Genomic DNA, 23,637 nt, shown 5'->3' with positions numbered 1-23,637 from the left:
TCGAATTTCAGCCGCAAAGCCGGCGGCGCGGTGATTTCCCAGCCGCAGATTGGAGCTGTGTCGATCTTTTCCCCGCACACGGCCTGTGCGTCGATTTTGGGATCGTTAGGCTGCCAACTTCTCCTTGCAGGGCCCCAGAACTGGATGGGCACCACTGGGCAGGATAGGGGTCTCTCCAGAAACTCCAGGTGCTAGCAGGGGAGAAGTCTTTGCTTCAAATAACAGGAGGCAAGCTCTAATCAAGCCCTTGGAGATTTCTTTCAAGATGGAGGCACACAAAGGCCAGTCTTTGCCCCTTTACACACTGGCAGAAGCCCAACTTCAGGATAGCTCCACAAAGCACAGTCACAGGCAGGGCAGCTCTTCTTTCTCAGCTCTTCAGTTCTTCTCCAGGCAAAGGTTTCTCTTGAGTTTCCAGAAGTGTTTCTAAAGTCTGTAGGTTTGGGTGCCCTTCTTATACCCATTTTATTCTTTGATGTAGGCATACTTCAAAAAAGATTCTCACTTGTTGATGAAATCCTGCCTTGCCCAGGCAAGGCCTCAGACACACACCAGGGGGTTGGAGTCTGCATTGTGTGAGGCAGGCACAGTCCTTTCAGGTGTAAGTGACCACTCCACCCCTCCCTCCTAGCAGAGATGGCTAATCAGGAAATGCAGGTTACACCCCCCCTTTGTGTCACTGTCTAGTGTGAGGTGAAAAACAACCCAGCTGTCAAACTAACCCAGACAGGGAATCCACAAACAAGGCAGAGCCACAGAATGGTTTAAGCAAGAAAATGCTCCCTTTCTAAAAGTGGCATTTTCAAACACACAATCTTAAAACCAACTTTACTAAAATATGTATTTTTAAATTGTGAGTTCAGGGACCCCAAACTCCACATGTCCATCTACTCTCTAGGGGAATCTACACTTTAATCATATTTAAAGGTAGCCCCCATATTATCCCATGAGAGAGACAGGCCTTGCAACAGTGAAAAACGAAATTGGCAGTATTTCACCGTCAGGACATATAAAACACATTAGTATATGTCCTACCTTAACCATACACTGCACCCTGCCCATGGGGCTACCTAGGCCTACCTTAGGGGTGTCTTATATGTAAGAAAAGGGAAGGTTTAGACCTGGCAAGTAGGTACACTTACCAAGTCGAATTTACAGTTTAAAACTGCACACACAGACACTGTAGTGGCAGGTCTGAGACATGATTACAGGGCTACTAATGTGGGTGGCACAACCAGTGCTGCTGGCCCACTAGTAGCATTTGATTTACAAGCCCTGACAGGGAATCCGCAAACAAGGCAGAGTCACAGAATGGTTTAAGCAAGAAAATGCTCCCTTTCTAAAAGTGGCATTTTCAAACACACAATCTTAAAACCAACTTTACTAAAAGATGTATTTTTAAATTGTGAGTTCAGGGACCCCAAACTCCACATGTCCATGTACTCTTTCGGGAAATCTACACTTTAAACATATTTAAAGGTAGCCCCCATATTATCCTATGAGAGAGACAGGCCTTGCAACAGTGAAAAACGAAATTGGCGGTATTTCACTGTCAGGACATATAAAACGCATTAATATATGTCCTACCTTATCCATACACTGCACCCTGCCCTTGGGGCTACCTAGGGCCTACCTTAGGGGTGCCTTACATGCAAGAAAAGGGAAGGTTTAGGCCTGGCAAGTGGGTACACTTGCCAAGTCGAATTTACAGTGTAAAAATACACACACAGACACTGCAGTGGCAGGTCTGAGACATGATTACAGGGTTACTTGAGTGGGTGGCACAACCAGTGCTGCAGGCCCACTAGTAACATTTGATTTACAGTCCCTGGGCACCTCTAGTGCACTTTACTAGGGACTTAACAGTAAAACAAATATGCCAATCATGGAGAACCAATTATGTACACATTTTAAACAGGAGCACTTGCACTTTAGCACTGGTTAGCAGTGGTAAAGTGCCCAGAGTAATAAAAACAGCAAAATCAGAGTCCAGCAGACATCAACAACCTGGGGAACAGAGGCAAAAAGTTAAGGGAAAGCACGCCAAGGATGAAAAGTCTAACAGTAGCGGACTGGAACTCACGCTTTTTGAGGGATGGCAGTGACTGGAAACTCCACCAGTCCGTGTTTCACAACCTGGTGAGATGATGGGGCGAATGCTCGATTGACCTTTTTGCGTCACGGCTCAATGCTCAGCTTCCACTGTTTTACAGTTGGAGGCTGGATCCACTAGCCTTGGAGTCAGATGCTTTTCTCCAGGATTGGACTCTGGGTCTCCTTTATGCCTTCCTCCATTCTCCATGATTCAGAGAGAACTATCTTATGTGAAGAGACAATTGGCAGAAATCATCTTAGTGACCCCTCTCTGGAAAGCTCAGTCGTGGTTTCCAGTAGCGATGTCGCTATCATGTTCTCCTCCGGTTCTCCTTCCATCCTTCCTATCCTTGCTCTAGGATCCGTGGGATCCCCCTCATCCTCTGATATTACAGGGGCACCTGTCTCTCATGGCATGGAGACTTTCTGAAGACGGTGGCAAGTGCCAGGAGTTTCGAGAGACGCTATGTTCTTCCTATTTCAATCTTCGGCGCCTTCCGCCCATAAACGTTATGAAGCCTCTTGGAGACGATGGGTGAATTGGTGCAGTGAACGGGGTGTTGATCCCATGGGGGCCCACATTAGTATGATTGTCAATTTCCTTTCGGATTTGTCAACCCAAGGCTTAGCGTATAGGGCCAATAATAATTTTAGATCTGCTATTTCTGCAGGACACCCTCATCTTGAGGGTAAACCAGTGGGTGAATGTCCTTTAATTTGTAAGCTTTTGCGGGGCATTCGAATGGTCAGACCCCCTCAACCTAAGTATTCAACTTCATGGGACGTAGATATTGTTCTGCGTTTTCGGAGAGCCTGGCCATGTGACGAAGATCTCTCTTGTAAGCAATTGTCAGCCAAACTTACTGTTCTTTTGTTTCTCATCTCATGTCGACGTGTGTCTGATGTATGTGCTCTTGATTTGGCAGGTAGAGTGTTTGCTCCTTCTGTAGTTTCCTTCACTATTTCTAGACGTACGAAGACTGCAGCTAAGTGTATTTCATACCCAGCTTTTCCCCATAATCAGATGTTATGTGTTGTCAAATGTTTAAAGGCTTATGAAGATTGCACTCAGGAGAGTCGCAGAGATGCTCGAGGCAATTACTCATATAACTACAGAGTCCATTTGCTCCAATATCATCAGCTACATTGGCCAGATGGGTCAAATGGTTATTGGGGGCGGTTGGTATTGATACCACCACATTTGGAGCACATTCAGTGCGTGGTGCTATGGAATCCAAGTCCTTTGGGGCTGGTTCTCATTTAGAGGATATTATGGCTGCCACAGATTGGTCTTCTGACACTTCGTTTAAGGTTTTCTATCATAAACCTATTGCTGATGTGGCATCTACAGTGGTGGATCAGCTTTGAACTAGCATAATCCAAAGCCTCCGGTCCAGACATAGAATAAAATTAATTCTAGCTATTGCGTCAAGAATTTTCAATTTTATTAAGGACACGGAGGCGAGGATTATCCCACCCTTATTATGGTTTTTATTACCAACGATGTTTCCTGAAGCAATTATGCAGTTAGTTCTATATAATACAATTTGATTTCTGTGCATGGTCTATTTCTCATGTTTTTTATTTTGTACCCACCCATGTATTGCATTGTCATTACCAATTTATTAGCGCATTTCCTTTCGTTCATAGGATCAGACAATAAATTAATAATCTGGAGGTACGCACATGGACAAGATGGTCGCGCCAGTTTCGGCCAGTGGCTGCAGTTCCTTGCTCCTCGTTAGGACTTTAGAGAATCCAGTTCGTGGAGATTAGGTTGTCATGTTCTCATATTGCAAAGAATGAGGAAGGACTATGGAGGCAAAGACATTTATATGGAGAGCAGGCCTGGGATCAGGCATGATATGGACTACAGGGAATGTTGGGAGATGTTGTTTTTTTGTATAGTTAATGTTGATTGGCTGCTGTCATTTTCTCAGTAAAGAAAGAGAAAGCATAATCCTCGCCTCCCTGTCCTTAATAGAACTGAAAATTATTGACGCGATAGCTAGAACAATTTTTATTGGTATGGAAAGCAGTACTTCTGAAGGAGTAGAAAACAGTTGAGCAGAGTCAGTGATTTACAACAGAAAGTAAAAATCCAGAATGGTAAACAGAAAATGTGTATGGGAAATTCCCTGAACCTGTCTTCCATAACATCAATCCGATAAGTACCATCTGTAGGTATTTTTTTCTGTGTTGATAAGAAAACACTTCATGAGGAATACTGTAATACCCTGCCCCCCCTTTTGTAATTTAAGACCCTCTGACACCAGCAACATATTCCAGAATAGGACCACTAATGGTGTGTTTGCAGGTAACCACAAATGTAACCCCCAACACAACAGTTTTAGGAGCGCAAACCTTTGAAGCCCGGTGCCTGTGCATGCACACTTGGCAAGCAGCGTCAGAAAGATGTGCTTAATTTGTAAATAAAAACGTGCCGGTGCCCAAACCCCTCCTCTAAAACATGCGGCTGCTGCCATTAAATGTAGGAACACGGAATACTGACACTGTTGCAGCTTTCTGCTTTCTCCCATTGTAACGCTTTTTCGTTTCCCTCTTCCTCCGTCTTTCCCACGTGTGTCTTTTGCTCGCAGTAAATGCTTGAGGCACAAAAATTAGCGCAGGCCCTTTAAAATAAGTGCCGTGCTCCGCACCGGAAACAACACGCACAAATTAAGCACTGCTTAAACATCAGAGACAGGAAAACCCGGAAGCACTGGCCTTTGAAGTTTGGAGTCTCGCATACAGGACCCCTGCAGCGCCACAGCTACAGCTCCGCGTGCCAAGGAAATGGTCTTAAAAGTTCATGTTGGGTGTGCAAAAATCTATTTTTCCTGTAAACACATGCACACTTTATATTTTTAAAATCTTAATTTGGCATCCGATATTATTGTCATTCGGTAAACTTCCAGTTGCCCGTAAGCACAAACCAAAGTCCACTTAATAAAAAAATAATTATTTTTAAACATCCGATTTGAATTTGTTATCCTACCTACCCCAAAAAATGCAGCAGCTACCACCTAACTTGTGGGATGAGGTCAGGGATGGTGGTTGACATCAGAAAGCAGACAGCCAATGAGCTACGATGCCAGCAGCAGCGTCATCTCCTTAAACAGGAGCGCTTGCCATAGAAGTCCGGTTCCTCCATATGCCAAGTCCCTACAGTGCAGCAGAGCTGCCAGCTTCAAGCCACTACAAGGAGCTTCTATTAAAAGCAGAATTAGCATACCCTTAAACAGGAGAACAAACCCGGAGCCTCCACATGCAGGGCCCCTACCGCCAGGCACCTTATAGCGCCGCAGCACTAAGCTTCAAGGCACTAGAAAAAAGTACGGTAGGAAGCAACAGAGGCATATTCGAAACTAGAAAAGGCTACTGTAGGAAGCAACAGTTCCGCCAATCAAACTCGGTACTAGCCTATAGTACTAGCCTATAGTACTAGCCTCGGGCTCGTCAGCTGGGCTTCCAGTTGTGCATGTGAAGGGGATCTGTGTGGGCGCCTGGCATCCTATCTTACCATTAGTTTTGGCACACTGTGAATATCTTGCAGGCCAACTTGATTAAACATTCCATACACATTAACCATATATTTTTCCTAATTGATACTTATCAGAATAATAAAGAACGTACCGAGAACCTGCATGCTTTAACTTGTAAACTTCAAACTGTTTCAAAATAGCCAAGTGTGCACTTGTGAAAAAAGGTTGCCATTGCTTCGGCCCAAAAAACGAATTAGGTATGTAGTGGGGTCATCTTTGAGCGACTACGGTATGTTACAAACCATTACCATGCAGACTGCAGGTTTCCCATGCCATGTGTTGACTGGATGTGCAACTTAAGTAAACTTCGAACAACTCTTGCAGTGAATACCAGCATGTCCAGTGTGAAAGGGACCCAGACACACGAGCCAGAATAGCACCTTGTCTGCTGTGAGTTCAGCAACTTACAGACACAAACGCGTTGAGCACGTCATGATGTGTTGCCCTTTTCTCATGGACTACAAACTAGCCTCTCCCAGAGGCGTGATGCAGGCAGGGGGGGGGGGGCAATTGTTCAGGGGCCCCTTGGCCTTTCGGGGGTGAGGGTGTTGCATTCGGCCCGAGCTCAGTGAATATCTGTGATAAATGCCAGACTCAGTGGCCTCTCTTCACATTCTGCAGAGGGTGCCCCTCTTTTTTGCGTCCCATCACTCATAATAAAAAGTCAATAATATAGCATAAAAGCAACACTATTAAAAACATGCAGAAATCATGCATAATGCAAACGGGTTTAATTTTGGGGAGAGTTTCTAAAACTCTCAAAAGCTGGAAATGTAAAATAAGTTGTGGGACAAATACAAAACTCAGCAAATGTACAATATGTTTAATTACTGATAATTTACATGCGCCGCTTTTCTGGATTAAATGCAGCATCATGTAATAAGGCTGGAACTCATTTAGGTCCTAACGCGGCCTAACCTGTTTGGATGTCGGAAATTGTCATTGCCATCTGTTCTATAGACTGCGAAAAGGATAGGTATGAAATGGCCTTTAAAATATTTTACTCTGAATGGAGGTACCGTAGGTCAACTGAAATCTAAGGACTGTAAACACCTGTAGATCCGTGCAAATCAGGCACTTTTAATACTGGCACTGCTAATCTCAGGCTGTCTGTGTTTTAGGATATGTAAGACTTCGAACCAGGTTGTATTAAACACTTCCAAGCCAACACCAAACTATACCACCACCACGGGTAAGCGCCCCTTTTATTCTATACGTTATGAACGATTACAGACAAGAAATCGTACTCTAGCAGATGGCTGTCTATGCAATCACAGAGACAGCTATTCATATTTCCAAATAAAATATGTTGGGTGCAAATACACACTACTGTACCAAAATTAAATCTGTTTTACAGATTAAATAGGACATTTTGGGCAAAGCTCTTATGCGGTTTAAAAGTCACGCTTTTGGTGCACTGCATTATCTGCGTTTCAACAAAGCATCCACGTCAATGGTTTGAATGTGACTTCCATTACATTCTCCCTTTTTTATTTCCTACTTCGCATTCATATTGGTAGACAATGCATTGTTTTACGTTGGATTAGCAAAAGAATATTTCGCCAATAACTCTCTACACAGCTGTGTTGCGCTTACACTGTGCACAAAATGGATTGTTCAAAGCATAAATGGAACCGCAAAGAAAAACAAGCAAGAGGCAGATAAAGAGCAGTGTACTCAAAGCCAGTCGCCAGCACACGATCTGTCAGCAGCCCAGGCTTGTGAATTATTCAAACTCAGCTACACTTCAGACACCGTGACACGCTAAGCTACAGTTGTTAACACTCTGCCTTAAAAAAAACTAGGAAAGTACAAGACAAAGAGAGCGAGGGTGAGCTGGCCATGGAATCTCCCCACTCTGCTGTTGGTTTTATGTTTGCAGAGGGAGCTTGGGGGAAGGGAGACCTGCTGGAGGAGTTGCCCGAGGAAGCGTGGCTGCTCTGGAACACACACCCACAGTTTAACACGAGCAGGCAAAAACAAAAAAAAAAAGGTCCTTTACTGAAGAGATAAAGAGGACAAAGTGTAATTAAACAGTAATTGGTCCCAGCTGACAAAGAGAAAAAGGCAGGACAAAGAGGCGTGACTGACCACTAGCAAGCAACGAATTTTAAATGACACTAAAACTAGCAAATGAAATAGCTGGAAGCCCACAGAAGAAGTATACTTAAAAGTATACAAGAGGTCGAACGCTTACGCTCGACCTAATAAAGGCGGCTATAACAAAGCACTAGGCACATTCCATTAGCTCCCTGGCTGGTCGCGATCAAGTCGAGGTAAACGTATGTGTGAAAACAATAGAAAGAGAACTCATTTGTCTTTGTGCCCCAAAATTATATCAAAATTTAACCGAAACCTGAGCAACAAGAACAATAGCGCTCCTAATGTGCGGCAGGACTGGTCAGCCATTGAAAAGTAAATGAAAAAGTCATCCCAAAGAATGATTAATAACATGGATGCTGCGGACCTTAACTGTAGTTGGCCGGTGCTCTCAGGGAGGGCTAAACATCGGAAAAAGCATGACCTTGGCATGCCCTTCACGAATGGGGATGCTGCAAAATGGAAAGACGATGGTGGCAGAAAATGGGAAGGATGTGGGCGGACTGAAGCCCATGATGCAGACACAGCAGTCTCGGTTCCGAGTTGCAGATGTGCGCCATTTAGAGCTGAGACCTTGAAAGCATGTTTAAATAGGGTGCATCAATCATTGATGACTTTTGATATGAACAAGACATTGTCCAGTTAAGTATGAAATCAGACTCCAACAATTTCACTTGCCGAGTCTCTGCACAATAATCCGCTAGAAATCCTAATGTCAAAAGCTTTTAATGCTTCAATCAATTGTAGTTGCTATTCCGTATGTTTTTGTTGACCAACTGTTTGAAAACTGCTTTTAAGTGCTGAAATTAACACACATTTTAATTATAACTAAGTCAGTTTGTTAGTGATTAGCAGTTTTAACTTGTTTCTGTACTAGGACCTAAAGTTCCCCTATTTACTATTTGCATTTTGTATTGACCTTCTGTACTTTTCATGTTAACTATTATAACGTGTAGTCTTTTAAAACATTAAATTGCTTTTTGATTGTGTACAATTGTGTTATTCTGCACTCAAAAGGATTTCCAAAAAAATCCAGTAAAGAACTTGACCATTTATTGGATCTTAACTATTGCACCAGTGGACAATACTTGTTCATCGTTGATCAGTGCATTCCATTGAACCACTTCAAATGGATCACAATTTAGCCTTCAACCAGATGTCCATAAAAACTAGGGTCCTCATTTACGAGGTCCTAGGGGCACACTGTGCCACCGGAGCATAATTTTTTTTATGCTCCAATGGCGCAATGTGCCAGCCCATATTTACAAGGCCATGCAAAGCAACCTTGCGTGGCATTTCATGTCCTTATGAATATGGATGCGGTGTTATGCGTGAAAGGGACGTTCCATGAGTGTTGCTTGGGGTGTTCCCAAGCAACACCCATGGAACCTGAAGAAATCTGATGCATTCCCAGATTTACAAGTGTGGGAATGTGTCAGATTCCGGTGCAACCTCAGGGGTGGCATGAGAACGACACAACAGGGAAAAATATCTTTATTTGTGCTCTTTTTTTCCTCTTTCCAGAAAGAGGAAAACACCCCTTGTGATTGTTTTTGTGCAGAAAGGTGTACCTTCCTGCACAAAAGCAATCATCCTGACAACGCAGGCACCCTCGCACCATGGTGCAAGGGTGCCTGCATTGGCGCTAGGCAATAATTTGTACGCCAGAGCAGGGGGAGAGGACAGAAATGCATTGTATCTTCTACTTATGGTGCATTTCTGCCCTTTTCCAGTGGCGCAGGGTGGCGCAGCAAGGCACTTGCTCCGCCCCCCCTGAGCCACAGACCTCGTAAATGAGGCCCTAGATATATTATCCTTACTGTCACAACAGGTATATCATTTAGGAATGATTATGGACTCAAAAACTTTACCTATATCACAAATCAAGGGGCTTGTTTACAAGCCCTGTGAATTGCCGGAACATCACTTTTAATGACGGTCTGATGGCGCACACTGCAGAGCCATATACACAAGGCCACTTAAAGCCACCCTGCATGGCTTTTCATTGCTGTGTAGATATGGAGTGAGGCAACGCAGCGCAAGTCAATGTGTTGCCTGACTGCCAAAGGGAGACGTGCCATGGGCGTTACAGTGGATGTTCCACAGAATACCCACTGCATTTGACACATTACCAGATTTACTACATGGTGTATACCTGGGAATGCATCAAAAGCCTACACCTCCCCAGGGGAGGCGTAAGGGACGTGCACTAGGGAGAAATTACATTATTTCTCCTAATTTTTCCTTCTTTCTACCTACAAAACAGACAACCTTGAACCGTGGTGCAAGGGTGCCTGCGTTGGCACATGGCAGCCAATTCTGCACCAGAGGTGTGGAAGAGGACAGGAATGCGCCGTATCTTATAGATACATGCATTCCTGCCCTTTTCTTTTGAAACAGGGAAGGGCAGCAAGAAGGCTCCTCCTTGCACCTGCACCAAAAAATTGTAAATATGCCCCCAAGGCTTCAAAAAAGGTTCTCTGTGATGAAATGCAGGCCCAGACTATGCCCAAACCATTGCCTTAATGAGTTCTCTTCTCTATGCCAAGGACATCTTGCAATTAAACATGATCATCCTTTAGGAATTTGGCAGATGTTCAAGATTTTGGCACTACAGGATTTAATAAAGAGAACTATAATTTATAAGGTATTTAAAGTCAGTGAAAATGCTGCTACTACATTCCAAACCACCAAGACCCACTTTTTCTATTTCTGACGTGGAAATGTGTTTCTTGGAACTTAATAATAAACTTTTTAAACAAGTGTAAGCCATTATCCAAAGAAATACTTTGTGTATATTCTGTCTCTTCCTTCAGATCGTTATCATTCCATCTCAATATATATTTATAAAGTTGCAAAATGTTTCTACATGGTTTTTGTTTCAGGGTTTTCCAATTTTCATGCACCCCTATGTCCAGGTCGAAAAATACCAAACCTAGATTAGATTAGATAAACGTTTTGGCCAGGCAGAACAATTGAAACAAGCATAAATAAATATCTTCTGACTAAATCTACATCCATCTATTGTCTAAGGTATTAGCAATACGTGGGTCTAGTTGCTTTCTAAACAAAAAACAATACCTTGTCTTAAGCATCTTTCTATCCTAACAAATGTTCATGCTTGTCTCTATTCAGAAATGGTCTTAATTTCAAATAAAGTAGCTTCTAAAGTGGAAGGGGTATATCATTTTGATTTGGAAAACCACCCTCAACCTGTCTTTGTTTTTACGGTTGCTTTTAAGTATTGGATTTAGCTACCAAGCAGGCACAGTTGCCGTCCGCTAGCAGTCTGCCCACTTTTCCACCTCTTTGCCATTGGTGAGATGGTGGATGCTGGCAAATTCTCTACAACTCCAACCTTTCAAAATCTGAGGTTCTGTTGACTACTTCAATTACCACCATCTGCTCTGGCATCCACTGGCCAGCATCTACATGTAAACACCTCACCCTGTAAATGTAATAAACAACCTGGGCTTTCACAGCCGTAAATACTTACTGCTAAAAATAACTCAAGCCCTGTATGCACGCTGCTGCACGCATGCAGGCACACAGGCGTCCAGTCACCGGAAACAAGTCGGGAGTCAAAGCCAGACCAGTTGCCTTTGGCAATGCTTGTTTTCTCATGGACTCATCTACCGCATTTTATAGCTTGTGGTACTGATTCCTGGACAGACTATTAAGGTGTCTTAAACGTCAACCTGAAACAGAGTGAAAATTCTCCAGGATGCCAAATTGGCAGTCCTGAGGCATCCGGAGGTAGAAACGTGGACATATGCAGTGGTGGAAAGTGCGACCAAAGCAGAAAAAGGTAGCTGGCACCATCAGACCTGGGGTACCTGATTACCTGATCAACCCAGTTTACGTTCCTTCCTTTTCCTAAAACTGTACAGATCAAAATGCACATTTGTAATGGACCCTCTTCCTAGAAGATTCCTCATCCTTCAGGCCCCATCCTGGATACAGAACATATTCTGTATGTGATGACAAAGCACATCCATCCTGAGGATCCAGAAGTGTGTATTCACTCATTATCCTCACATTGTGCAAGATTGCTTGGATAACATAGTAAGTGAGATTCCATCCATACAACATTGTTCTCCTGCACTGGCTGCCTTTCCACCATAGGGTCTAATTCAAGGCTTTCACCATCAATCACTAGGTGATGCAGACATAAGTACAAGATTTAAAAATTCAGATGGCATAAACCTGCTCTGCAGCCTAGATCAGGTAATCTTTTCCTGCTTGAACGTCCAGCTATGCACACAACTTGTAGAGAGAAAGAGAGCTTTCTGTCTTCCCTTTGGTGCTCACCCCTCTTTCCCTCCAGATGGGATCTCACTCTTAAAATTTAAGAAAAAAGCTGAAAACATAGTTGCAACCTAATCTTATAGGACATTTCCTCTACTGCGTTGATCTTGTCCTTTCAACACCACAAAGCTCACTAGGATGGCCACTCACATATAAATAGTACCATAAGATATTTTGCCATCTTGTTTTCGAGGTAGAAGTACTCGCTGTCCTGGGTTCTATATTGATAAACTTGTAGATTTACTAAACTTTGATGCAAGGCAGCAAGGGAAATTGCTGGGCTGCGTTGCATCAAAGGGAGGGAGCAGATATGCACCATACGTACTAAGATGCAGTTCACCTCACTTGTAGCACTGGCGCACTTCTGGTTGCCTAGGGCCAATGCGAGCACCTTTGCACCACGACGCAAGTATGCCTGCATTGTGGTCAGAATAGGTTTTGTGCAAAAATGGAAATCTTCCTGCACAAAACTACTCTTAGAGGCTTATCCCTCCCTGAGGAAGTGACATGGAGAAATATAGACATTTCTCCATGTTACATCAGCCTCAAGTATGTACACCATTTTGGCGCAAACCCACGTTTACTGACTGTAGTAAATATGGTTTGCATCAAAAAAATATGGGTGGCTGCACGGGAACACCCATCCTGCACCCACGTAACACCTACCCAATGCAAGTCTAGGAAAAAATCAATGCATAACTTGAGCCGGTAGTTGCAGGCGGGGCCCACTGGGTCTCATTTCTGGGAACTAGCCCTTATTTTAATTCATGAAACATTTCCCAAAAGCAAGAGCGGGAAAGGAGGGGAAGAGAAAGACAGAAAATCCTTTACCATGAGAGAAACCAGGAACAAACAAGAGGGAAATACAGGGAGAGGGAGTGGATGGCAGTGGATGAAAGAGGCCTGAGGAGGAATAAGGACTGACAGCGTGGTCTTCGGTGCGCTGACATTTAATAGCGCTGACTGCGGGCGTCTGAGCAGCGCTTTACTAACTGACATGCCATTACAAACATTGCCAGCTACATTTAGGGGCATATTTATACTCTGTTTGCGCTGGATTTGCACCATTTTGTTTGGCGCAAATCCAGCGCAAACCTAACGCCTTATTTATACTTTGGCGCTACACCTGTCTAGTGCCAAAAATATGGCGTTAGAGTCATTTTTGGGATGGGGGAAACTACCTTGCGCTAATGAGATGCAAGGTAGGCGTTCCCGTCCAAAAAATGACACCCGTGCCCCATATTTATCCATCTGGGTAAAAATGGCGCACGGGAGGGGGAGGGCCTTAAAAAATGACTCTAAACCAGTTTAGAGTCATTTTTTAACGCCTGGGTCAGGGCAGGCGTTAAGGGACCTGTGGGCTCACTTCCATGGTCTCTGACCATGGAAGCAGTCCACAGGTGCCCTTCCCTGCCCCCAGGGACACCCCCTGCCACCCTCGCCCACCCCTGGAGGACACCCAAGGACGGAGGGACCCAGCGACAGCAAGTAGAGGTAAGTGGAGGTAAGTATTATATATTTTTTTTAAGTGGCAAAGGGGGGCCTAACTTGGCCCCCCCTACATGCCACTGTGCCCAATGGCCATGCTAAGGGGTCAGAAGTCCCCTGGGCATGGCCATTGGGCAGGGGGGCATGACTCCTGTCTTTGCTAAGATAGGAGTCATGTCAGGGGCTTGTGTGCCAAACAAATGGCGCAAGTCAGGTTGGAGTCATATTTTTGACTCTAAACTGACTTGCTCCATTCTTTGGCGCACAACCCCCATTCCTCCCTACGCCTCCGCTGCCTGCTTAGCGTAATTTATTTTGACGCTAACCAGGCCGCTGCGCCGTTTATCGTAATTCCTTAATTACGGCACCCGGCTGGTGCGTAGGAATGGTGGTAGCCGGCGTTATACTTTTTGACGCAAACCTGCGCTAGCGCGGGTTTGCGTCAAAAAGTATAAATATGGGCCTTAGACTCTTTAACTTTGCTCTCCATACTAATTCTACCTTTCTTTTCAGACCGAGATGGAAATTACCTAACCAACAGGAAAATAGAAGGGCTCAAAAGGCTAGTAAATGTGGCTCTGCCTGATCTAAAACCAGACGACTGGGGACCGTTATCAGGTTCTAGGTTCTGAAAGTGAATTGAGGACATAGGGCTCAAATCACAAAGGTAAACTTAGACCAAAAGTATAAGTTTACGACTTTCGGAGATTTCGTGCCGAGTGTGGACGTAAAGATACTACTCGTAACTTGCCTTTGTGAATACTGAAAAGGTGTAAAGATCGGCCTTTGGTCCCAACTTTGACCAAAAGACTAATTTACTTTTGTGAATCAGGCCCATAGTGAGGATGCTGTGCTCATACTGAAAGGTGGTAGCTGACCCTGTAGATAGTGCTTTATTGAGGTGCCCCTTTTGTTGTGTATCAGTATCTGCAAGCAAAGTCAGGGAAACTGGTTTGAAGACCAAGAATACAAGGGTTATTTATCACGCATGACGGAAAAAAAAACATTGTGTTCATAGTTTAATGGCTCTGATAAGGAACTCCCATTATTCGTTTGGCCCATGAAAACCTGTCACAGCCTGTAGATTTGGTGTTTTCCGAGCCAAAATCCACAGATGCTGGTATTTACTGGGCATTTTCCCCAGTATGAATGGTTTGAAAGTTTGAAACTTGCACATGGGAAAAATTGAGGGGTGCAGACTTTGGGCCCGTTTTAGATATTGGTGGGTGTGTTGCTTCGTCACAACAGCGACGGATATCCCGTCCGCCGAAATGTAAATCCCACATAATAAAATGTGGTTAGATTTCGGCGGACGGGATGTCCGTCACCATTGTGACAGAGTAACCCATCTGCCAATATCTAAATCCGGCCCAAAGTAAGACCCAGTAATTACCATGTGCAGGAGACGCCCCAACCACTCATAACTCGGGACGCTGCACAAACACTGGTTTGTGGGGAGATTAGAGTTTTCTAACCAGTTACAATCAGCACTGCCAGAGCATTATTTTCTCGGTTTGAATTGTGCACATAAAACTAGATGAAATGAGATGTGGACCACACAATATCCCTGGGTTTACTTTAAGCTGACTGTGATCAACAGCAGAGTGTAGACCTTCAGATGCACATGTCCATGGCAAAGACTCGTGCCCTGGAATCCTTAGGACGCATGTGTCATTCAGACTATTGGACATGCTAAAGCACGTGGTAAAACATGCGAAGAAGAAAGAGTCAGGAGGCCACACATGTTGACACTTGAAGCACACTTTATTTGAAAATGTGAGAAAACCAGAACAAAAAGTTATGCACAGCTTCACTAGTTGCAGAATATACAGCCAGTTTGTAAAAATCAGCCACCCAATCAGGGACTGAATATCATAGCTGTTCTGTAACATTTCAGGCTAGAGTAGTTTTCATTAAAATGCCTGGGGCCTGGCTTTCTTCAAGACCCTGTAAAACTATGTCTTACTGTGGAATCATTCAAGTAAAATTAATAAAAGATACGTGTGTAAGCCGTTAACTAATTTTAAGCCCCGCCCCAGCCAGTAGCTACAACAAACCAAAATACAAAAAAACATGTTTACCTATTTCATCGACCATCCCAGAGTGAAATATATAAACTACTCAGCTGCTCCCGCTGGGCAGGGATTTCTGATCAGGAAAACCTTTCACATTGAGTAATAATGGAGAAACCTAGGCTCAGATTTATCATACTTTCAGGCAGCGCCACACAGCAAGCCACCGTGCTGCGCTGCGTGAAAGGGAAGGAATGCGCCATATTTAACATTATATGGGGCATTCCGGTCCTTTCCTTGCACTGGCGCACTTTTGGCTGCCTAATGCCAATGCAGGTGCCCTGCGTCATGGTGCAAGGGAGACTGTGTTGCAGGCAGAATTATTTTTGTGCGGGAAGGGACACCTTCCTGCACCAAAACAGTCGTCAGAGGTATTTTCCTCTTTCTACGTGTGCTGCAGAATGTAAAATGCAGATTACTCTTGCAATTAAAAGTAATTTGAAGGGAGAAGAATCCTGTCATCAAATCACCTTGAGAAGTACGAACAGCTGCTCGCTCTTGCTATTTGTATTCTGATTGCTGCATTTAACAATAATTCTTAGTGCAAAATTAATCCTCACATTAATTTTGTATGTAGAGGTGCATCCTGCTCTATGAAAACAGCATTAAGTGCTGACTTTAAGTTGGAGAAAAATTCTATGCCAAGAGCACAAACGCGAGCGGTAGATGTTGGTGTTCTGTTGCATTCAGAGCTATTACTTAGCACAAAACATATTCTTGCGCCCATTTTGGATGCGAGGGGGAATTTTTCCATTATGATATAGCGCTAAAAGCAGAATTACTCATCTTGCGTTATTATGCGTAATCTCAGGGAATTCTTAGGTAATTCCTTGTGACTTTGCTACACTGACTTAAGCTAGTTACTCTCACCTCTATAATTGAATTATTGCGTTATGTAAAAATGAAGGAGAGACACATACCCGTTATTTAAACATCTTCCTGAACTACGCTCAAATTGAAGTAGGTGACACCTTCCCAGGTACCCTTCATGTCAACCTCATAGTTGAAGAGAGTGCGAATTTTGGCAACATAAGGAATAGTTAATTTCGCTTTCTGGAGAACTGCCTTTTGTCGCACAGCTTTTCCTGGTGCAACCTGGAACGTTTGAGACATGGTGTATGTTGTCTGTTGAGAAAAACGTAATAAACATCACAGTTAGTGGACTGAATCCAGTCGTCATTTAGCGGAAATAAGACTAGGGCAGCAGAACTTTAATTTCTTGGTCACTGCGGATCATGGTAAAAATCTGTGCCCTAGTACTATTTCAACACAACTTTCAAAGTTCTGTATTTAATTAAGTTCTTGTATGAACAAAATCCAAACATACAAACACATCATAATCTACAGTGACACCCCCCTTAAACCCATCACAATGTGAATATGGTCACAGGTCTAAAAAAACACAACATAATCAATACACAAATATGGCTAAAAGTTCAGTTTTTTGATTGCTTCTCGGGTAAATCATAAAAAAAAAATAACAGCTTCATAAATACAATGCCTTTCCGGTAAAGGTGATCCTGCATCCTCCATATTGACAACATGTCGAAATGCTGAGAAATTTCACAAGTAAAACACCAATAGAGACCTCCTGACTTGCATGGTGCAAAAATGACGTAAACTCTTGATAAATCTGTCCCTCAGTCTCTGCCTGGTAAAGGAAGTTCTATATCCCCTATATTGATCACTAGTAGCTGTCGAATTTCACCTGTAAAACACCAATAGAAAGCTCTTGACCACATTGATGAGATGCAGGAACAAAGAACCTGTCCCCAGCATGCCAGTTGCCCCAGACTATACTCCGCGTTGGCCAAGGCCTCAACACCATTTATTGAAACTGTCTGCCTGTACTTATCCATTGTAAGGGGACAAGCAGCCAGTGTGGCAAGGCCAATGCCACTAGGTGTGACAGAAACTGTCTTGGGACTGATGACATCAGTTTCCACTATGGACCCATAAGTGAACCCAACTACACCCTTTGCTTGACTGTTGCCAGCAGTCCCACCACTAGTACCACTACTGCTAGGGGCACTAGAGCTTGATGTATTAGTGGTGGTAGGCTCAGGGGGTTTACCTGGACAGGACTTATCCCCTGGCCTATGGCCTCTGTTTTTACACACAAAGCACCAAGGCTTTTTAATGTGTGCAGGTTGGGAAGAAGAGGAAGAATTTGTTTTATCCCCACCCTCTGAAGAGTGTTTAAGATTTGAAGTGGGATCTTTGGTTTTACCCTTGTCCCCATGCTTATCTTGAGATTTTTCACCATCTTTCTTCTTATTGCCATCTTTGTCACCCCCTGTATGAACTTATCTGTTCACCCTTGTTCTGACCCATTTGTCTGCCTTCTTTCCCAATTCTTGGGGAGAGGTCAGATCAGAGTCTACCAGGTACTGGTGCAACAAATCAGACACACAATTATTAAGTATATGCTCTCTCAGGATTGTGTTATACAGGCTTTCATAATCAGTAACTTTACTGCAATGTAACCACCCCTCCAAGGCCTTCACTGAATGGTCAATGAAATCAACCCAGTCTTGTGAAGACTCCTTTTTGGACTCTCTGAACTTTATCCTGTACTGTTCAGTGGTTAAGCCATAACCATCCAGGAGTGCATTCTTAAGAACTGTAAAGTTATTGGCATCATTTTCTTTCACAGTAAGGAGCCTATCCCTACCTTTTCCACTAAATGATAGCCATAGGATAGCAGCCCACTGCCTTTGAGGGACATCCTGTACAACACAGGCCCTCTCAAGTGCAGCAAACCACTTGTTAATGTCATCCCCCTCCTTATAAGGGGGAACTATCTTGTGCAGATTCCTGGAATCATGCTCTTTTGCAGGATGACTATGGGGAATACTGCTGCTGCCACCATGGGTATCTAAACCCAACTTCTGTCTTTCCTTCTCTAATTCAAAAGACTGTCTATCCAAATCCAGCTGTTGCTTTTTAAGCTTCAGCTGGTTTGTTCCACCCTCAACTTATTGAGTTCCCTCTCTAACATTCTGTCATCAGGGTTGGTGGGAGGGACATTTCTAGAAACAGAGCTATGATGGGAATGAACAGAAGGAGACCTGTCCCTTACAGAAGCCAACTTAACAGCTTGGTTTACAGAAACATTACTACCAGTATGGTGAGAATAAATGCTTTTGCTATGATGTGAGACAACACTATTTCTATGGTGTGGCTCATCATCATTACCATCTATGCTAGATTGTCTAGTAATGGGCAGGCTAGGAAGTTTCTTTCCTGAATCTTTTCCTGGGGGAGTCCCTGAATCTGATTGGGAACTATTAGGTACTTTTTCAACAGATGGGGCACCTATGGCCTTATCCTGTTCTCTAAGCATATTAATTAATAGTTCTAAGGCAGGATTCTTCCCTACACTCAAACCTCTCTCTATACAGAGACTCCTTGCTCTTTTCCAGCTAAGGTTGTCATATGCAAGTTTGGACAGATCAACACTTTGGCCTGTGCCAGACATTTTTTAGAGAGAGTTAAAGTGATAGAGAAAGAGACAAAAGTTTTCAGAACTTTTTGGAAAGACAGAAAAAAACTTTTTAAACTTTTAAGAACTTTTTGAAAGTTTAGAAGTACTTTTCAGCACTTAGAAAAGAGTGAAAAGAGGAAATGCAAAACTTTTTGGCTATGTGTATATACACTGACCTTGTTTTGTATATTTTTCTCTTATGAAAAGTACAATGACAAGAGTGGTAAGTAGTCTCAAGCACTTATACCACCGCTGCCACCAATTTAGGAGGCTGGACTGGCTTGTAGTGAGTACCAAGGGGTACTTGCACCTTGCACCAGGCCCAGTTATCCCTTATTAGTGTATAGGGTGTCTAGCAGCTTAGGCTGATAGATAATGGTAGCTTAGCAGAGCAGCTTAGGCCGAACTAGGAGACGTGTGAAGCTACTACAGTACCACTTAGTGTCATATGCACAATATCATAAGAAAACACAATACACAGTTATACTAAAAATAAAGGTACTTTATTTTTATGACAATATGCCAAAGTATCTTAGAGTGTACCCTCAGTGAGAGGATAGGAAATATACACAAGATATATATACACAATAGCAAAAATATGCAGTATAGTCTTAGAAAACAGTGCAAACAATGTATAGTTACAATAGGATGCAATGGGGAAACATAGGGATAGGGGCAACACAAACCATATACTCCAAAAGTGGAATGCGAACCACAAATGGACCCCAAACCTATGTGACCTTGTAGAGGGTCGCTGGGACTATTAGAAAATAGTGAGAGTTAGAAAAATAACCCTCCCCAAGACCCTGAAAAGTGAGTGCAAAGTGCACCAAAGTTCCCCTAAGGACAAAAGAGTCGTGTTAGAGGAATAATGCAGGAAAGACACAAACCAGCAATGCAACAACTGTGGATTTCCAATCTAGGGTACCTGTGGAACAAGGGGACCAAGTCCAAAAGTCACAAGCAAGTCGGAGATGGGCAGATGCCCAGGAAATGCCAGCTGCGGGTGCAAAGAAGCTTCGACTGGACAGAAGAAGCTGAGGTTTCTGCAGGACCAAAAAGGGCTAGAGACTTCCCCTTTGGTGGACGGATCCCTCTCGCCTTAGAGAGTCGTGCAGAAGTGCTTTCCCGCCGGAAGGACGCCAACAAGCCTTGCTACACGCAAATCGTGCGTTTGGCGTTTTTGGACGCTACTGGGGCCCAGGAGGGACCAGGAGGTCGCAAATTGGACCTGCAGAGAGAGGGGACGTCGAGCAAGACAAAGAACCCTCACTTAAGCAGGTAGCACCCGGAGAAGTGCCAGAAACAGGCACTACAAGGATGCGTGAAATGGTGCTCGCTGAAGTTGCACAAAGGAGTCCCACGTCGCCGGAGACCAACTTAGAAAGTCGTGCAATGCAGGTTAGAGTGCCGTGGACCCAGGCTTGGCTGTGCACAAAGGATTTTTGCCGGAAGTGCACAGGGGCCGGAGCAGCTGCAAAGTCGCGGTTCCCAGCAATGCAGCCCAGCGAGGTGAGGCAAGGACTTACCTCCACCAAACTTGGGCTGAAGAGTCACTGGACTGTGGGGGTCACTTGGACAGTGTCGCTGGATTCGAGGGACCTCGCTCGTCGTGCTGAGAGGAGACCCAAGGGACCGGTAATGCAGCTTTTTGGTGCCTGCGGTTGCAGGGGGAAGATTCCGTCGACCCACGGGAGATTTCTTCGGAGCTTCTGGTGCAGAGAGGAGGCAGGCTACCCCCACAGCATGCACAAGCAGGAAAACAGTCGAGAAGGCGGCAGGATCAGCGTTACAGAGTTGCAGTAGTCGTCTTTGCTACTATGTTGCAGGTTTGCAGGCTTCCAGCGCGGTCAGCGGTCGTTTCCTTATCAGAAGGTGAAGAGAGAGATGCAGAGGAACTCGGCTGAGCTCATGCATTCGTTATCTAAAGTTTCCCCAGAGACAGAGACCCTAAATAGCCAGAAAAGAGGGTTTGGCTACCTAGGAGAGAGGAAAGGCTACTAACACCTGAAGGAGCCTATCAGCAGGAGTCTCTGACGTCACCTGGTGGCACTGGCCACTCAGAGCAGTCCAGTGTGCCAGCAGCACCTCTGTTTCCAAGATGGCAGAGGTCTGGAGCACACTGGAGGAGCTCTGGACACCTCCCAGGGGAGGTGCAGGTCAGGGGAGTGGTCACTCCCCTTTCCTTTGTCCAGTTTCGCGCCAGAGCAGGGGCTAAGGGGTCCCTGAACCGGTGTAGACTGGCTTATGCAGAATTGGGAACATCTGTGCCCAACAAAGCATTTCCAGAGGCTGGGGGAGGCTACTCCTCCCCTGCCTTCACACCATTTTCCAAAGGGAGAGGGTGTCACACCCTCTCTCAGAGGAAGTTCTTTGTTCTGCCATCCTGGGCCAGGCCTGGCTGGACCCCAGGAGGGCAGCTGCCTGTCTGAGGGGTTGGCAGCAGCAGCAGCTGCATTGAAACCCCAGGAAGGGCAGTTTGGCAGTACCAGGGTCTGTGCTACAGACCACTGGGATCATGGGATTGTGCCAACTATGCCAGGATGGCATAGAGGGGGCAATTCCATGATCATAGACATGTTACATGGCCATATTCGGAGTTACCATGGTGAAGCTACATATAGGTAGTGACCTATATGTAGTGCACGCGTGTAATGGTGTCCCCGCACTCACAGAGTTCAGGGAATTGGCTCTAAACAATGTGGGGGCACCTCCTTGGCTAGTGCCAGGGTGCCCTCACACTAAGTAACTTTGCACCTAACCTTTACCAGGTAAAGGTTAGACATATAGGTGACTTATAAGTTACTTAAGTGCAGTGACAAATGGCTGTGAAATAACGTGGACGTTATTTCACTCAGGCTGCAGTGGCAGGCCTGTGTAAGAATTGTCAGAGCTCCCTATGGGTGGCAAAAGAAATGCTGCAGCCCATAGGGATCTCCTGGAACCCCAATACCCTGGGTACCTTAGTACCATATACTAGGGAATTATAAGGGTGTTCCAGTAAGCCAATGTGAATTGGTAAAATTGGTCACTAGCCTGTTAGTGACAATTTAAAAGTAATGAGAGAGCATAACCACTGAGGTTCTGGTTAGCAGAGCCTCAGTGAGACAGTTAGGCACTACACAGGGAACATATACATGCACACCTATGAGCACTGGGGCCCTGTGTGACAGGGTCCCAGTGACACATACATATAGGCCACAAACCTATGAGCACTGGGGTCCTGACCAGCAGGATCCCAGTGACACATAACAACCATACTGAAAACATGGTGTTTTCACTATGAGCACTGAGGCCTGGCTATCAGGATCCCAGTGAGACAGTGAAAACAGTGACAAACACCCTGACATACACTCACAAACAGGCCAAAAGTGGGGGTAACAAGGCTAGAAAGAGGCTACCTTCTCACAATATTTCAGGGAAAACATTTGCTGGACCAGTCTGAAACCTCTAGGTTTTATAGGTGAAGAATCTGCTGGAACAAGTAGCCACTAGAAGAGGAGTTAAGAATTGCAGTAACCATAATGCTCCTCCTTGGTGATCAGAAGAATGACAGAAACATGAAAACTCCACCTGGGAATTCAAACTGTCAAGCAGAACAATGACACCTGAACTAATATAGGTTAATTCAAGTGTCATTTGACTGCTATTCTCTCACTTTTGCCATAGCCTTCATCAGATTGAAGGCCGATGCCTGTATTTATGCAGCAAACAATGTACTCTAGATGGAAAATAGTTACTTGTGGGTCAGATTAAATATTTGGTCAACAGTGGAGAGGCCTTCCCTGAACCCCCTCTTCGAGTAGAGACATCATGTTTCCTTCTTCAGTTGCAATCTCTAATTTTTAGAGAATGATACTTTTATATACCTTAAGGCAGTGGTTCCCAACCTGTGGTCAGGGGACCCCTGGGTGTCCGCAAAGCATCCTCAGGGCGTCCGCGACTGCTTAGAAGATTAAATAATATTAACAGATTAGGTTCCCATCTTTTAGTATTGACTCAGTGGGGGGTCCCTGGATTCCAATAATGATTCAGTGGGGGTCCCCGGGTTCCAGTAATGATAAAGTGGGGGTCCACAGAAGTCAAAAGGTTGGGAACCACTGCCTTAAGGTATACATCAATGAAACATACTGGCCCGTTTTTAGATCTGGTGCGGTGCCCTTCTAATATATAGCAATGATTGTATTGCATGAGTGGAAATGATCTGGTAACCTGTCTGTTATTAAAACTACCCATTGCTAGAGTCATTATTTGTGTAGTTTCATGGCATGAGATCCAGGCCCAAAGGGGTGTCACAACAGTGTAGAAGCAGAACGTTTTCAAAGAAGCATAACATTATACATAGGTAGAAATCATGCAGACATCTTAATTTCTAGATTTACCACTTTGTAGGATTCACAAAAATCCCTAGAATCTACATTGAAAGCTGCACCAGGCAAAGGTTTCCATGCTAATTCATGGGAAGATCTTATGATGTTCCTATTGGAATCCAATTCCATCTGTGTGGAGTGCTCAATGGCAGTGAACTCTACACAGAGGGATT

General features: G+C 44.4%; 1 protein-coding gene across 1 annotated transcript in view; it reads right to left on the bottom strand.

Moving 5' to 3' along the window:
* The window catches only part of LOC138290046 (uncharacterized), a 251,644-nt gene that overhangs the window by 198,935 nt on the left and 29,072 nt on the right, over positions 1-23,637 (bottom strand). Inside the window, exon 4 of the mRNA XM_069230220.1 lies at positions 16,538-16,732. Coding sequence (XP_069086321.1) covers positions 16,538-16,732 — 195 coding nt within the window. The remainder of the gene's footprint in view (positions 1-16,537; positions 16,733-23,637) is intronic.

The sequence above is a fragment of the Pleurodeles waltl genome, chromosome 1_1 (assembly GCF_031143425.1).
Source record: "Pleurodeles waltl isolate 20211129_DDA chromosome 1_1, aPleWal1.hap1.20221129, whole genome shotgun sequence".
NCBI lineage: Eukaryota > Metazoa > Chordata > Amphibia > Caudata > Salamandridae > Pleurodeles > Pleurodeles waltl.
Note: the sequence above shows the minus strand (reverse complement) of the source record. Positions and strands in the feature narration are given on the sequence as shown.